Here is a 16,595-nt window from a genome sequence, read left to right on the forward strand (position 1 = left end):
TTGAGCAGACTCAGAAGCTCACAATTAAGCCAAGGGGGTCTCTTATTCTGCCTGCTTCCCTTACCTTTAAAGGGGATGAACTGTTTTTGTGCTTCCACGAGAGCGATCTCAAAAAACTCCCAGCACTCACTAGCTCCTTTATCCTCCACGGAAGCTTCCCACAGAATCCCTCCCATTCAAGCTCTCAGTGAGTGGAAATTTACTCTTCTACAGTCTAAACCCTTTGTCTTAGTACTAACCTTCAGCATGCTCAGCAGGATCCCAAACTCCACAATACTGTCATCACTGCAGCCAAGGCTATCACTAACTAAGATACTACCAAGCAGGTTTTCTTGGTTTGTGAGTAGCGAGTCCAGCCTCATTTCTGGTTGGCACATCTAACGATTATATGAGGAAGCAGTCCTTTGTGCATTCCAGGAACTTGACAGATGACATTGTTGATGTATTTGATGGATGACATTGATGATGAGCTGATGTATTGTTCTACCAACAAATATAGCTGAAGTCACCCGTAAGAACCAGGTTCTGTTGATCCAAAGCTTGCTTAAGTGACCCAAATATTGCTTCGTTGGCCTTACCATCTTGGTTTGGAGGTTGGTAGCAGATGCCTTCTGTAACATCCCCCTTGAAGATGACCCCTCTGATCTTGACCCAGAGGCATGCGATAGGATTTCCACAATCACCATAGTTGACTTCTGTACATTCCAGGTTCCCTTTAACATAAGAGTGCACCTCTTCCTCCCGTTCCTCCCTGCCTGTCTTTATGAAATAGCCTACAAGCATCCATCGTCATTCTCTTCAGACATTTCCAATCTAACTGGACATTCAAACTGCTTCAGGAGTTTGAAACAGCATGCATTATCTTCTGGACAAAACAGTCACAAATTCTAGGCAATTGTACCTGCATGCCAAGGCATCACAATGCAGGCTAATGGTTTAAATGCAGATTCTGGATACAAATGTATTTATTAAATTCTGCTTAACAGTCAATGCAAGAGGTGCATTAACTGGCGGGGATCCAGAGAAATGAAAGCGGTGAGGAAAGAAAAATCTCTATATGAAAATCTATACACATAGAGTGAAATGACTTAAATTCAATGAACAGGGCTTGCAGGCAAGACAAGGTTCAAAAGGACAGTGCCAAATTGTGATAGATACTGTATATACATCAATTGAGATCATCTCTGAAACCTTCTCATGTTGACTAGACAATCCTGCTGGATGGATTAAAAAAATGGCAGATCTAAGTCAAAATATGAAATTAGTCAAGAAAGGAATTCTTAAAAAAAGATGGAAGGACTGAATAAAGAAAACCATTGGGAAGGGAAGGGAAAGAAGGCTATCAGGAAAGGAATATCTTCCCTTGGCATGGTGTATTTTCACCAGTTTGAAGATACCATTTTGGTGCCTGTTTTCAGGTTTTACCTCCAACCCACCGAACAAGGAAGAGACTGTATCAGTGGAAGCAAAGAACGCCTAAGTTTCATGGTCAGAACTACTTCAGCACTTGAACAAAAACATTTCAGGAGTAGGAATTATATAAGAAAGGGTACACAAAACTACTCTTGTCATAGTTCTTGGAACAGCATACGCTAGAGCGACTGCTTATTTTTAGAAAAGACAAGACAGAGATGTGTAGCTCCTAAATAATTAAGACTGCCCACCAAGCAGAACTTGCACTTGCATAACAGTTTAGAACAGGCAATTTGGTGGGAACAAACACCACCACCATTCTTAGACTGCTACTTTGACTATTAAAAAGATTTGGCTTTGTGTCATAAGAAGATTCACATTTTTCTTTCCTTGAAAGACCTCTATTCATGAATGATTAATGCCCAACAAAAGCAGTAATTATGTAACTTTGATCAAATCAATACACATACAAATAGAGTTTCTGCTTCATAGCTAGATGCCCATCTTGTTCACTGCCACAGCAAGGGACTATGTCTGAAAGAGCAGCAAATAGCTAATAGTATTTTATTAATGAGAGAGAATAAGCCATTAAAAAAAAAAAAAGAAAGAAACAACCAAAAAACACCACCAAAAAACCCAAGGCAGGTAATCTGGCAATGTGGTCTCAAGAGGAGAACTCTGGATCACCTTTCAAGCTCATATACAATTTCTGCAGGATTTCTGCAAATTCAAAAGAAGACTTACAATCTCTGGAGCGCAGACTGTAAGGCCTTCTACTAGTATGGCGCAGACCTTAACTACAAGGTTACCTTCTTGTTAATTTCCACTCTTATTCAAAAGTGCCATTGGTAATCACCCATTACTTCTGCAGCAATCATAGCAATGGGTTTAACTGAAAAGCAATGTTACAAAATCATTCAGGATACTTTAACAACTGTTTTAAAACAAACTGATATCATGATGAAGGCAATTGCTGGCCCAAAGTCAGTTGTTTGCAAACCACTGTTGTAAGTTAACCGCAACAAAGGTTGGTCATCCAGTATCTCCATAGCAAATGACCAGTTTTTGTTTTCACAAGCCTGAAAATGAAAACAAAACAAATCTTGGAATTTATCTCAATACAGACACTTGTCTTGGTCTAACTTCTTTACTACTATTATTTCATGATTAAGAACGGAACCCAAGGAAGAGATAAAAAAGCTGATCTTTAAGCCTGATGGGAAATGTTCTTGATTCATCCATTTTACTACAAAAATACATTTATTGTAATCTACAAATGCAAATGGAAAACCTGAACTCTCTCATGCATTTTTCCTTACTCAGGCATGTCTTTTAACACCCATGAAGACAGCAAAATCTAATTTCAAATCTAAACCCCTTATTTCTTTCAATTCTTCTTGAATACTCTCCCGCTGCAGAGCAAGCAATAAAATTCAGCAACCTTCTGTGCCACGAGTTCTCTCTTTTAGAGACTGAAATAAATTTTTCTTACATGCAGAGGTTCAGATAGTGGGCCTGAGTCCATGTATCAGCTGTATCTGTACAGCTGACAGTGTACAGTGACTGCACAGTGACTCCTAGATCATTTAACCTGTTACCAACACCTTCTGAAGCTCTAAGAAAAGAAAGGATGGGAATAATCAGCAAAATAAACAACTTCAGTTGATGAATTTTAGACTGTGAAACTAACTGGATTGGCAGCAAATGGTGCACACTGTGACAACAAGGGTCTTTGCTCCCTAAAGGGGCACAACTTTTGCTTTTGTACTGACAATGAAGACAGAAACCCATAAAAATGTTGCCAGTTTCAGACTAAACTACTTTTTATTGGCTCTGATACTGTGGGTCCTAATGTGAGAGGCAGCATCTGTCCTCCTTGGCAACATATAACAGCATAAACCTGAATGGGTGGAGGCACACAACCTCATCTCTCTCAGACAAGCCAAGGTCTTACTGACTTAGACTATCTTCACTTCTGATGCTTCTGTTCAAAAGGACAGACCTGCTCTTCCTCTGCAGCCTCCAAAATCTATACATTGGTATTCTTACCACTGTGCCAGTAACAGTTCCTCAAGCCAATCAGTTACAAAAGAGCTGACAGACGTTTTCAGCAGCATCAGTTCCCTGAATCACAGAAGCACTAATGTCAGCCACCGAGCTGACTGAAAAAAAAAAAAAAAAAAAAAATCACAACCTAACAGCACAAAACAAATAGGACAGGGCTTGTATTTGTCTTTCTACTATCTGCAGGAGGACAAGTGAAGTCTGAACCACCAAAAAGCCTACCTCCTCAAAATTAATGTCTTATCACCTCCTGAACACATCTCAATGGACACTGAATTTATGCTAGGTCAGTGCTTTGTGTCATATGGCCAGTATACTGTGATATGTGGCACGGTAGTGGCACCCTTGGATTTCTCTCCAGTCCACAACCAGAATCAGGTAGTTTCTCCACACTCTAGGTTTTCAACAAAAGTTAGCTCAGGAGATTAAAAGGAAGACTTTAACACAAATTCAGGTTAAACTGTAACTTACGTAGATACTGAGGAGGAAAACACGAAACTATATGACTAAGTAGAATGTAAATTGCAATTCCTGCAGCCACACAAACAGCAATTGCCCATGCCCCGTACTACTGCCAATGAGTACCAGTATTCCAAAGCAGGCAGGGACATTTCTCTTCCACCTACCACCAGTTGACTGTTAAATAGGAACAGATTAGCAAAGGGAAAAGAGTTGCATTTCAGGAAGATATGTACTGGGCATAAAGTGCTCCAGGAGAAGTCCCACAATTTCTAAACTGTTGAGACAAAAGGCCTCTCCAGAGTTTTATCCCTGCTTATAAAAGTTTGAATTCTCTTCACTCTGATGAAACATACCTTTGCCCCTTTTTGCCAAAAGTAACTATATATTTTCTCTATACCTGTATGACACTGCTAAAAGGCCTGTGGAGGAGAAAAATTACATGCAGAGTCATAAAGCATAACAACAGGTTACAGGATGAAAACAGAATATAACACAGAACATAGACACTTAGGTATATGGAGTATCTACATTAGCAATAAATATTCTAGCACTAGATGCACTGTCTCATGAATTACTGTTCTCTACAGATGCATCTTCCACTCGCTCTACATCACTTCAAGCTGAAATCCTTTTTCAGAGTAGCAAAATAAATGAGAACTTAAATCCTCTCAAATCAAGTATTAAGTTTGTGCACGATCCCACAAATGTACTAAGTAGGATTTTAACATTGTTGTTCCTACAGATAATCACTTGCAGGCTAGTTCTGTGAAATTTAAATTTGTTATTTTCGTAAAAGAAAGGTGTTAATCAGACACACATAATGTATGTAAAGGCATTTTACATTCAGATAACAAAAAATCAACTGAACTGAAGCTATTTAACAACTGTGCAAGTTAGGGACAAGGCTCTTGAAAGGACTGGAAAAATCTATTCTTTAAAAAAAACAGAAAAAAAATCCAGGGATGACAAAAATATAGGTACTACAGTTCCAGAAAGTATATTATACATTGCTCAATAATTATTTCTATTAGAGTATGAAGGTTGTAAATGGTTGGCAAACCTAACTAATCACTGATGTGACAGTAATGGATTGTTTCTGAGTACATAGTGCACAAAGACTTCAGATGTGGTAAACAGGTTCACTGTTTTAAACAAGCTCTCTTGTATTTTCTCCGTATTTGTATGGGACTATCAATGACAGAAAACAAATAATTTAACAAACCATGAGCAGAGAGGAACTGAGCAGGACACAAACTTAATTTAATTTAATAGAAGTTCCTCTCTATTTTATTTCACAAAGTTATTTTCCCATTCTTTTAACTCTCAATTGTTCTTCACTAAGTCTTTATGCATTCCTCACAAGCAGCTTATGAAAAATGTTAACTCTAACATGTTTGTCGTCTTTAAAAATAGACATCCTAAGAACATCCTTTAGGACTGCGCAGATGTAAACTTTGTCCTTGTTTATCTTTTCTCCCTTTTTATAACTCATTTTATTGCAGCTGAAGTTTGGCCTATGAACTTTCTGGGGCAAAGATGGTGATTCTTCCAGAAGACATCTGCTTTATTGCAGGTGCTATAAAGCAATGAAAAAAAATGAACTCTGCCTCAGCAACTCCACCTCATTATCACTCTGGAAGGCAAGATGATGTTTGTTTTCTTTCACCCTCTGTACTACGGTCATTCAAACAGGTTTTAAAATCTGCCTAATGAAATGGTAGAGATACCTAGTTATCACAATTCTGTGTATGAGATGGGGAGAAAAAGGCACCTGAGCGGAAGTCACCACTGACTAACACTGCTTTGCAGTCCTGCTTCCCGCAGTGTAGCAGCCACTAGTTCATTTCTACTACTGTCTGTGGAGAAACCTGCTGTCATCCGCCTTACCAACCCACTCTGCTGCTTGGTGAGACTTAATGAACTGGACTGGTGTAGAATAGCTGCCTTCCTTCAGGCAGCATTCTCAGTGAGGTTAAAAAAAAAAAAAGAAATCCAAAGGTCTCACTTGGCCAAAATTATTCAAGCCACATGCGCTAGGCCACATGTGAATTTTCTACTACAAGTAAGCATTTGTTCTTCAGTTATACTGGTTATCGTAAGTACCAGGAATCCACACACACTATCACTCACATACAAACACAGTTTATCTTTTCCAGACTCCTGAAAAGATATTAAGCCTCCATAAATTGTGTAAACCCTTAAGCCAAATCACCTGAGGAAAGTGCCTGTTGAAAAACAGTGTATCTTCTTCAAGCAACATTTAAAAAGAGCTCTCTTTGAACATTAGGAAATTGCAATTAGATTCAAGATGTGTATGTGGTTATTGCCTACTCCATTGCTTCTGCACTAGAACGCTCTCATCTTTGACTGCCTGCTGTGCTTACAGTCCCATTGAAACAAAGTTTCTTGCAGCTGCTTCTGCTGAAGCTTCTGGAGGTGGCTACCCATCTCAGTATGCTCCCTGCAGCTGCCAGATTTGAGCTATCAATCTCCTTTTACAATAAATCACAAACAGGGACATAAAAATAGAGTTACTAGAAAATCCCACTGACTGAAGTAGTTTTACTGCTTCTCCACAACTTGTAACCACGGGTCACTACAGAAATGGTACTCCTTCACTCTTCCCTCAGTTCACATTGTTTTTCCATCAAATATTTTCCCAGCTGCTGCAGGTCACACTTCATGAAGCTGAACTTCTGGCCATCAGCCTCACCTCTGGATCTTGCTGCTGGTGGGGTGGCATCTGGAGGGTTGTGAATGGTTATTACCAAGTTGGTTTTGATTCCTACAGAACAAAATTACCTTAGTGCCACTAGTCTGCTTTGCAAGAAGCAGCTGTGACCTCCAGAGGAAAACTCTGCTCAATGTTTTTCTGATAATATGGCAATCTATAATTCAAAATAACAAAAAAGGCAGACAGGTATTTATTTTTACAATGCAGATGTAATTAGAAATGGTCCTACAGACCTAGAATAATTAAGATCTACAAGAAAAATATGAAAGGTGTATCTCTTCTTTCAGAAAGCTGAAATTATACTGCTCTATGCCATGCTCTTTTGTCATTCTTTTTCTTTGCACCCTAGAGCAATGCCTCAGTACAAACTAACACAGCACTACATGCTACTCTATATAGTGTTGGCTGTGCTTTCTAAATTACACATATCAGTAGCTATGATATTAAAATATAAACAGTAGATCTTATCTTTTTCTGGTATACTATGCTGAATGTTAGCATAAATGCTAAATCATTAAACAAGTGCAACTGATAATATTGTATCTTTTTTTTTCTCTTTATATAATTACTCTTCAAAGTTGCTGAAAGTAGTTTTCTTGTAGTTCTTTGAATAATTTTAGCAACTGTGTTGGGACGCTTTCCCAGGAAAAAGTTAAGACATCCACACATTAGATTCTTGCAGCTCAACTGCTATCAGAATGATTTTCTGCCCCAAGCTGGATCTGATATCCCTTCATTTCCAAAAATTGGATTCAGGTGACTCCATGGCTTTCAATTAATTTTTCTTTCATTTCAAAACATTTATGCCGAAGTTGCAGGAATAGCCATGAATCCAAGTGCTTTGGTTCTTCTCTCTGTCTCTCTGGAAAAAGAATTTGAGACCTGTAAGTTTGGTAGTAGCCCTTGCTGCAGGTAAAGACACTAAAGATAGTCATTTCAGTATCCCTGCAGACGTACAAAGTGGTCAGAAGTCTGCCGTTGAAAACACAGGTCCTAGTGCAGCAAGAACTCCAGTAGCAAAGTTTCAATGTCTGCAAGAATAAGTACCCTATGTGCAGACATTAGATGCAGGGCATAAGCCAATGCCAAAAGTGATGCAGCAATGCTGCTTGTACAGGTTTGTGAGCTGTAACAATAGGTAGCTGGTTTGCGTTATTCAGGCGTATTCCCTTTGCTCCTAGGCAAAGTGACTCACACTTACAATATGCAGTTTTGAACATGTTACGTAAAGTGCTTTTAATATGCTAAGCAAAAGAACCACAAGATATGTAATAATGAGAAACGAAGTCTAATTGTACACATGTGTGGCAGTCTTCACATTACAAGTAGAGATTCTGGTAATTTAGCAGCAGGTTTCCACAACAACTGAACTATATATATGTGCTTTGTTTTCTGGTGTGATTTTCTTCTGCACAACTAATATGCTTTGACAGACCCGTCTGTGCTGCACTCTTGCCACCATCCTAGTATTAAGCATCAGGATACTACCTATATCTATTTTGTCAGGAAGCAAATTTAGGGACTACTGTGTGATTGATGACATTGCAATGCAAAAGCTGCACATGTCAGCAGCTTCTCACAACCAAGTCTGGAAAATATCAGGAGGAAATGAAAAAAAGTGGCTACTGCATACTCCAGATTTCACTGACAAGACTGATGGATACCCAAGAGAAGCTACAATCTGGTGACTGCATTTTGTTGCCAGGCTCCCTTGCTACTTTGCTTAGGATCTTCAAGCACAAAATGGAGCAAATAATCACAGCCTCTCCCCCCACCGTCTGTTTTTCTCTTTCTGAAAAACAACAACAAAAACCACAAAACAAACCAATCCAAAAAAACTCTACAAAAAACCCTCTCATCCTCAAAGAGCTGGCCATAGTTTGTATAATTCAAGATGCCTCTGATCTCAAAGTTATTTGAATCCTCTACCTTAAAAGCTGCATTGAACATATCTCTGTGAAGTTTCTCTTCCACTAAGTAAGTTCTTTAATTAAAGTGACTGAATTTTTTTAGGTGATATTCACACTGTAAACTTAGCAACTTCTTGAAATTTACAGAGAAAGCCCAGGAGGAGTTTCAGAGATCATAACGTTTGTAGCAAATGACTGCAGCTGAACAGCCCAATAGATCCACCTTAAATAACACTATTTATAAGAGAGGATATGCAAGGGAAGGTTGTGGTTTTTCAAAAGAAAAAAAAAAAAAAAACAAACAGAAAGTTGTGTTCCATTCTCTCTCAAGGACTTTGACTAAATAATATTAGACAATTAAAAGCCAGAAGATCATTTATGTCAGATTGCAGTGACAGAAAAAATAAAAGCTAAAAAAAACCCAAAAAAAACCAACCAAAGAAGCTTGATTCATAATAGAAACCCTGCCACTGTCTTGTGAATGATTCAGAGGCTTTTTCTTAGCATAGAGCTACGAACTAATTTATCACAGCTAAGTAGCCCTCAGAGATGAGGTGCACTAGTTAAGAACATCATCCTCAGCAGCACACACCCTGACAGTATGAATAGTGTGCAAAAGGTAGAATTACAGAATGAATAGGGAATGGATTAAGGAGTCTTTAGTTCCCACTCATGCTCCATCTACTGCAGCAACTGAGTCCCACGTTACTAGGTGCAACTGCAGCTGTATGTCCTTTCCACATGAGTCAATCCACTCCAGCTGCTACTCAAAGCAGTATCTACATCATCCGCTCAGAGTCTTCAGAAGTAAGGGGGAGAGAACCGCAAGGAAAAGAACGTGAAGGTTTTCTACATGCCTTAGCAGAAAACTGGTTTTCTTCAAACAGCCATTAGAAATAATTTGTTTTCTGATGGAAATGGGTCTTAGTAAGCCATCACTCATCTCTGTATCAATGGGACAGACTGTATAAGGTAAGCAGCTTCATTTACACTAGATAAAAACCACCTTTATCTTCAAGACAAAAATATGAATTTTTTACTCTTACATAAAAGATTGATTAAAAAAATCAAGTATTTGCAATTATTTTCTCTAATTTCCCCCCAGGTTTCTCTTATCAGACAATTCACAGTTCTGAATAGGGATATTTACATTTCCAGGTCAAGCAACTAAAACACTGCTTAATATATATTGATTAGTTAGGCTTACTTCTCATTGGATCTGGCACAAGGCAAATGCCTCTAAAGCCAAGACATTTATTTAATTTTCCTATGGGTCTCCGCATTTTACATCACAAAGCAGACGTTTTCCATGCATCACTTTTCCTGTTCATACATAATTTTTATATATATATATATGACTAAGGCTGCACAGACATAATCTTTGCATAGTATTATGAAAGATGAATGGACACAAGATATAAATAAGCAAAATGCAAAATTGTTTAAAACAAAAGGCTATTTTGCTTTTTAGATCAGATTGAGGATTGCTCCCCCTCACCCCCTCGACCCCATGCAAGGAAAATGTAACCTTTCAGCACCGCAGTATCAGTGCATCCCTTATCCCTAAAGATTTCATTTTATTTTGAGCATTATAAACATTCCAGCATGTATCTGAGTATCATGTACTTTTTGCCACAAAGCGACTGCAGATCCTGAATCAGCAAGCCCCTTTGCAATTGCTGGGAGAGGATGAAGAGGCACAGTGTGAGATGATAAAGAGTCCAAGCAAGATTTTAAAAACTTAAGACCAAACCACCCAGCTCATGACAGAGTTACTGTTACCAAATTCTCATGTGGAACCAGCAGGTCCCACTACAGGGTGACCTGGGGTAGAATTGAAACTGAAACTGTCACCACATTTCAGGAGGATTATCTCCCAGAATTATCACAAGAAATCACTTCAACTACCCGCGTAAAACTTGACATTACAAAGCTTTTCTAATGTCTGTGTTTCTGAACTATGTGTTAGTTACTTGTTCTGCTTCCAGCTATACTACTGCTCTGTTGAAACCCTCCATGCCTACATCTCATGACACAACTTCTTTGGCTACCAGACTTCCACAGGAGCACATCACTGGTAAGAATATTCCAGGTCAAAGATACACACCAGTACCACAGGTCCCATGCCACACAATCCTTCATAAACTTACTCAGTCCTATCTTAACAGCAGTTATACAGCTGCCCTTGTGCTATACATTAGAGGTCAGAGCAGAGCAAAAACCAGAATTGCCACAGTTCAAGCCAAGGTACTGTCCTTTGCTTTTCTAAGCTGAACACCACAAGCTTCTCCACCTTTATTATGGTGTTTTTTAAAAAAAATAATAAATTGGAAGCGGAACCTCTGAGCATTGAGAATCACGGAACGGTTGGGGTTGGAAGGGAACTCTGGAGATCATCTAGTCCAACCCCCCTGCCAAAGCAGGTTCACCTACAGCAAGTTGCACAGGAATGCATCCAGGCAGTTTTTGAAGGAGACTCCACAAGCTCTCTGGGCAGCCTGTTCCAGTGCTCTGCCACCCTCAAAGTATAGAAGTTCTTCCTCACATTAATATGAAAATTCCTGTGTTTCAGTTTGTGCCCGTTGCCCCTTAACCTGTCACTCAGTACCACTGAAAAGAATCTGGCCTCATCCTATTGACATCCACCCTTAAGGTATTTGTAAGTATCGATCAGATCTCCTCTCAGTCTTCTCTTCTCCAGGCTGAAGAACGAGTTAGCAAGCACAGCTTGACTTCAGAACAACATGAGTATCTCGCCTAAGTGTTTCCACTGCAACGAAGCACCGTGGAAGATGGGAACAGGAACTGCCCAAGTAGCTGAAAAAGGACCAGTTGAGGAAACAAGCTCTTCCCCAGACTAGATTCTGGAGAAAATGGCACAGGGATTCACAGGATAGAACTGCAAGTATTTTCCAGCCAAACAAACGAAGTGCAACAATGCATGACTAGAGAACTGTAAATGCAATACCTGTATAAAAGAGTGAAGAAAAGTGATGTGGGCAATAAAAGACAGGCAGAACTTAACTGTAAACAAGACTTCAACAGATCAAGATCTCCTTGTGAAAGTTACCTAAAAATATAGAATTAAATGGGAAATGGCATGAAACACCTTTGTCAAACACAGGTCCTGCCAGGCTCACCCTGTAACCAACTTTCTAAACATATGCAGTTGATCCGTCTGGACTTCTGTAAAAAAATATGAAACAACAGTGCATGGAATATCTGAAGAAGGTGAGAATCAACAGAAAGTGCAAGGGTTGTAAGGAATTTGGCTTAAGAAGAGAGACACATTGTTAACAGTGAAAGCATCAGGCAAAGACATGCTACCAGTAAGCCCTGCATGGATAAATTGTGGGGTCAAAATTTATTAATTTTTTTATTAGCATTATCATATAAAGCAGGAGCATAATGATAATATTCAGTGTTAACACTAAACTACGTGATGTATGCAACACAGGATCTTGAACACAGAACAGCTGAGGGTGTAAGTGCAAGAAAAGGAATTAAACTGGCTTAAGATAAAAGTACAGACAACTGGTGGTTCAGGGGAAAGGGCAGAAAGGGACATGACAGTCACTGTGATCTTCCAATGTGACGTGGTTGTGAATCCTAGGTTTTGTCAGAGATGTATTTCCAGTAAACATACAGAAGAATTTGTGCCATGGTGAGAAGTATATACAAGGTTTCCTCCGGAATATTGTGAATTTAGAGCTGAACAGGAACAGAGATGAGCATGTAGGATGACTTGGGGGAATGGAAACTCACCTATGGGCGGACTACCAGGATTTGTCTTGTCTAGCCTAGCAATATAAAACTGCAAAAGCATCCACCTCAGGCACTGAACTTTTCTTCCTTTCTTGCAGTAAATGTCAAGAACAATTTAGACTTCAACATTTTAAAGTCATAAGCTAGGAGACTGAACATAACCTATATCTAAAAAGAAAGCATTTTCTCAAACATTATTTCCTTTCATTTCTGAGAAAAGTATCTGGAATGTTAAGGCCACTCAGTTACTGAAAATGCAGCTGCCAACAAAAGGGGTGAGAAAAGAAATAGCACCTTATTATTCTCCTTGACTTCACCAGCACTGCTGTAGGCAACATTCAGAAATGAAAAACCCTAGCCCATGATACATACTACAGGAGCATGTGGATCTCTGTGCTAGATTACAGAAATTAAGAAAAAAAATCACCACTTCTTTGAGGTGATCTGTCAAGAGAATGATCAAATCTGGCAGCTAACAATTTGGTTGTGTAAATACGTATAGACAAATATGCATTTATAGCTCCCCTTAGTTATCAACAGTGCAACCTGGACTTAAATGATGCTGGTCTCAGACAACAAAAGAAAGAAAAACAAGAAAAATCAGTACCAGCTACTGTTAGAACATCTAAATAGCCCTATGCTGCTACTGTTGATGCATGCTCCTACATTAACATATCCTCTCTTAAACAACATTTATTTTTTAAAAAACAAAGCAAACAAAAAGTGTCCTGTTTGGGAAAGCACTGAGGAGGTGGTAGTGTAGGTCTGTAGTACAGACACATCACGTAAACATTCAAAGTATTTGGGAACTTACTGTACTAAATTTCTGACAACAGTGTTTATGCCCAGAGGTGTATCTGTTCCTAAGAGCAAAGAATTTCCATCAATCTAGGAAGAGTGTGTACTTTAAAGCTGTACTGAACAAGCTTTCAAATAGTCAGCTCTGCAGTGGGTAGAAATGTCTTATGATTTCATAGAAGGAATAAAGTACTTTCAAAAAAATCCATGGAACATGTTTTGTTTGTTCTTGTATTTAGTCAGTTCTGAAACATATTTCACTTACAGCAGGTTTGAATGACCAATATGAAGGGAAAAACATTAAGTGAAAAGGTTGTAAGTCTTATTTACCTTTTTATATGTTTTCTCTTCATTTGGCTTTCCAGCAGTAACATCTCCATTTTCAGTAACAGACGACATCTAACAACAGAAGCTTAAGTTATAAACAAAGTAGTTGCTTTAGAAAAAAAACTGTTCAGAAAACATTGTACAATTTGTTGTCTATCTTTTGCTAAATTCAAACTTTTTAGAGGACAGCAAGTCACCAAGATCAGTGACACATCTAGGATATTCCTAGAAGGATTTTTTTCCTCTAGGACAGCACTGCCCCAGGAATACATCCAGCACATGACCGATTCTACACGATCCTCTATCTCTTTTTCCCAACACCAGTATGCAGGTCTGGAGGAAGATCTTGCAGTGAAATCTTGCTCTTCAGCAAACTGCACGAGATGATCTTGAAAGGTACAATGACAAAGGCAAAACTATGAAGCTTGTGTGCTAGATACTCAGTGTCATGTCTCAGAGGTCACAGGCCTTTGGCTGCATTGACACACTGTATCTCCTCAAAGGAGCAAGGAGACGTTCGACACTGCATCTTATCACGGCTGTGAAAAAGCAATGCTAGATCAAGAATAAACCACTACGCCAGAGACCACTTGGGTCAGACACTCCAAGTGTGGCTGCCAAAGTGAATGAAACAAAAAGCTACAAGGACGTGTTTTAAAATCATTCTAGATTTTGCCAACACCTCCACAATGGAAGTACACATACCCTTACGAACAACAGGATAAGTCATCTGGAGCTCAGAGCGAAGATCAAGTCATTCATTGGTGGTGTTAATGTTTTCCAGAACCTATTAAAAGAAAAATCTGTTATCACTATGCCATCACAAATTTACATCTCACAGAATAGCTTTAGATTTCCTTTTTCTACTATTCTTCAGAACAAGCAAGAATCCAGTTATGAGTGATGCTTTTCAAGAATCATCCCAAATAACTTAGTTACTAATGGGTCATTTAATATACTTAGAAACTATCAGTATTACACAGGATAGAATCAGTGCAGTCTAATTTCCCTTTGCCCTAGGTATTTCACTACTGTGGCACAAGCAACCCTACAATAAAACATCTATGTAAGCAGTAGATATACATGCTCTGAAGGGTTGTGTAATTACAGGCTGTCTTCCATGAGGCCTTTAAATACTAAATACTAAACCTTATAATCTCCACTCACTTGGGACAGCCCATATTTTAACTCCACCAAAGCCAAAAAGATAAGCAATCAAAGTGACGGTTTGGAGGACTGCATACTGAATAGCCATAGATAACAAGGAAACACATTTTGCAAGTTTTCCATAATGGTAGTTACTATCAGCATAATTTCTGTGAGTGGTCTTGTTGAGGTGAGCTCTTTCATAGTTAAAATGGTTTGACTGAACGCATGAGAAAATATTACATACTCGGATACTATTTCGTACCTCTCTGGAATCAACTCTCCCTCCCATCTTCCACACCTGTTTTAAGCCACATCAGTAAAGCTATTCTTCAATGTAATTTCTCAAACACAGCGGAACTAAAAAAAATCTTATTTGCCTTCAATCAGTACAAATAGCATCTTGTACGTAACTAAAAATTGATTTAAAAAAAAATATTCCCAGGCTTCATTTGCTGAATTTAATTTTCTAGTAATCTGAAAAGTATATGTAACACCACTAAGAAACCTTCTCAAAAAAAGGCTTCAAAACAGTATTTTCCACCTCTTCAGAGAAGCAGACTATTAATTGCACCTGAGACAAAAAAGGGACAACAAATAGAAACCTGGATTTTCTGAGAACAAACCAATGCCTCCTTAGAAAAAAACTCTTCTAACATTACATACCAGTATTTTCCTACCGCAGCTACCTACATTCTTCACTCTAGCCTTCATGCAATTAGTATATCTTAATCAATATTTCCTTTACTGGGATGTGCATTATCATCATCCTACACATCAAACTCCTACTTAAAGGCAACAACGCAGTTTTGATATCTTTTAAAGCTGAATGTAGTTTATCTAGCTTACCTATATTCACACATTTAATATTAATACTGATCCATGCTTGTAAGACCATCAGTACACGAACACAGACATCAAGAACTTCTGTTAAAACAGCTTTTGCAGGAAAAGAAATGTCATTTTAATCACTAGTATGAGGAAGACTGTTTAAGCAACTGGTCTCTAGGTAAAACCACCAAAAATCCCCAAATGGTTGTTTTCCACACACCCAAGACTATCGATATAAGTTGTTCTACTACTCACAAAACTTCCTAAAATATGACAACACATACTCAACAAAAGCCAAATAGGAATGTAACATGGGAACCTTCTTTCAGTAAGAAGTTAGCTGAAGAAAACACTCATGCCAGACATGGAAGAAAAGCCTGTTTGTTCCCAGCATAGGCAGACAAATTGTTCAAGAACTCTTCATTCATGTGAAAATACACCCCTGTAATACTGCCAAGGATAGGAAAACAGACAATCAGATCCCAAGTTCAGTAACTACCAAGTACAAAAACTCATACACCATGAAGAACATAAATTCTTCCTATCTATGCCTGTTTATTTCACTCCTAGAGGCATCTAGAATAGAATTCTTTTGTTTCCTAATCTTCTGAGAAACAGAGCACACAGCTATAACTTAACTAGAGTTGTGTTAAACATCTTCCAAGATCTTCACTGTGACAAATGTCTCCTATTCCGTGCCAATAATTTTTTGCAAAGCAAGTATTACTTCATGTATTTTCTCCCTGCTCTGCAGCTACTGAAATGGTACAGGGCACCTTCTCATGTGCTTTATATTGTGCACAGTAAGAGCTACAGTCTCGGTTCTGCTGAGGTTTAAAGCTTACAGTCTTGGACCCACTTCCAGGCTAAGCTACAACTATTTATTTGTTACAATAGCAGGAAACTACTATAACTAAAGCATTGTATCTCTGCATCTATCTGACAAAGGGCAGGCCCACAATAAAGTAAGACTATGGGGGGGAGCGGGCAGGGGAGTAGGAGGAAAAGATTTAGATACTGTAGATATTCAGTGAAAGACTGGGCTATAAAGATCTCCTGTTCAGTTTCTTAAATGCCACATATCTTACCTGATGATAAAAGAGAGAAACATTACAGTCCAGTAGAAATTTAAAGAACATTGTTCC

At 38.6% G+C, this 16,595-nt stretch overlaps 1 protein-coding gene across 1 annotated transcript in view; it reads right to left on the reverse strand.

The window, feature by feature from the left end:
- The window catches only part of PIP5K1B (phosphatidylinositol-4-phosphate 5-kinase, type I, beta), a gene marked incomplete at its 3' end in the record, with an annotated part of 47,190 nt that extends 32,931 nt beyond the window's left edge, over positions 1-14,259 (reverse strand). Inside the window, exons 1-2 of the mRNA XM_009703868.1 lie at positions 14,179-14,259; positions 13,477-13,545 (exon numbers count right to left, since the gene is read on the reverse strand). Of these exons, the coding sequence (XP_009702170.1) occupies positions 13,477-13,545 (69 nt within the window). The remainder of the gene's footprint in view (positions 1-13,476; positions 13,546-14,178) is intronic.
- Between the last annotated feature and the right edge of the window lie 2,336 nt (positions 14,260-16,595).

Source organism: Cariama cristata, unplaced genomic scaffold, assembly GCF_000690535.1.
Source record: "Cariama cristata isolate BGI_N322 unplaced genomic scaffold, ASM69053v1 scaffold9837, whole genome shotgun sequence".
Taxonomy (NCBI): Eukaryota; Metazoa; Chordata; class Aves; order Cariamiformes; family Cariamidae; genus Cariama; species Cariama cristata.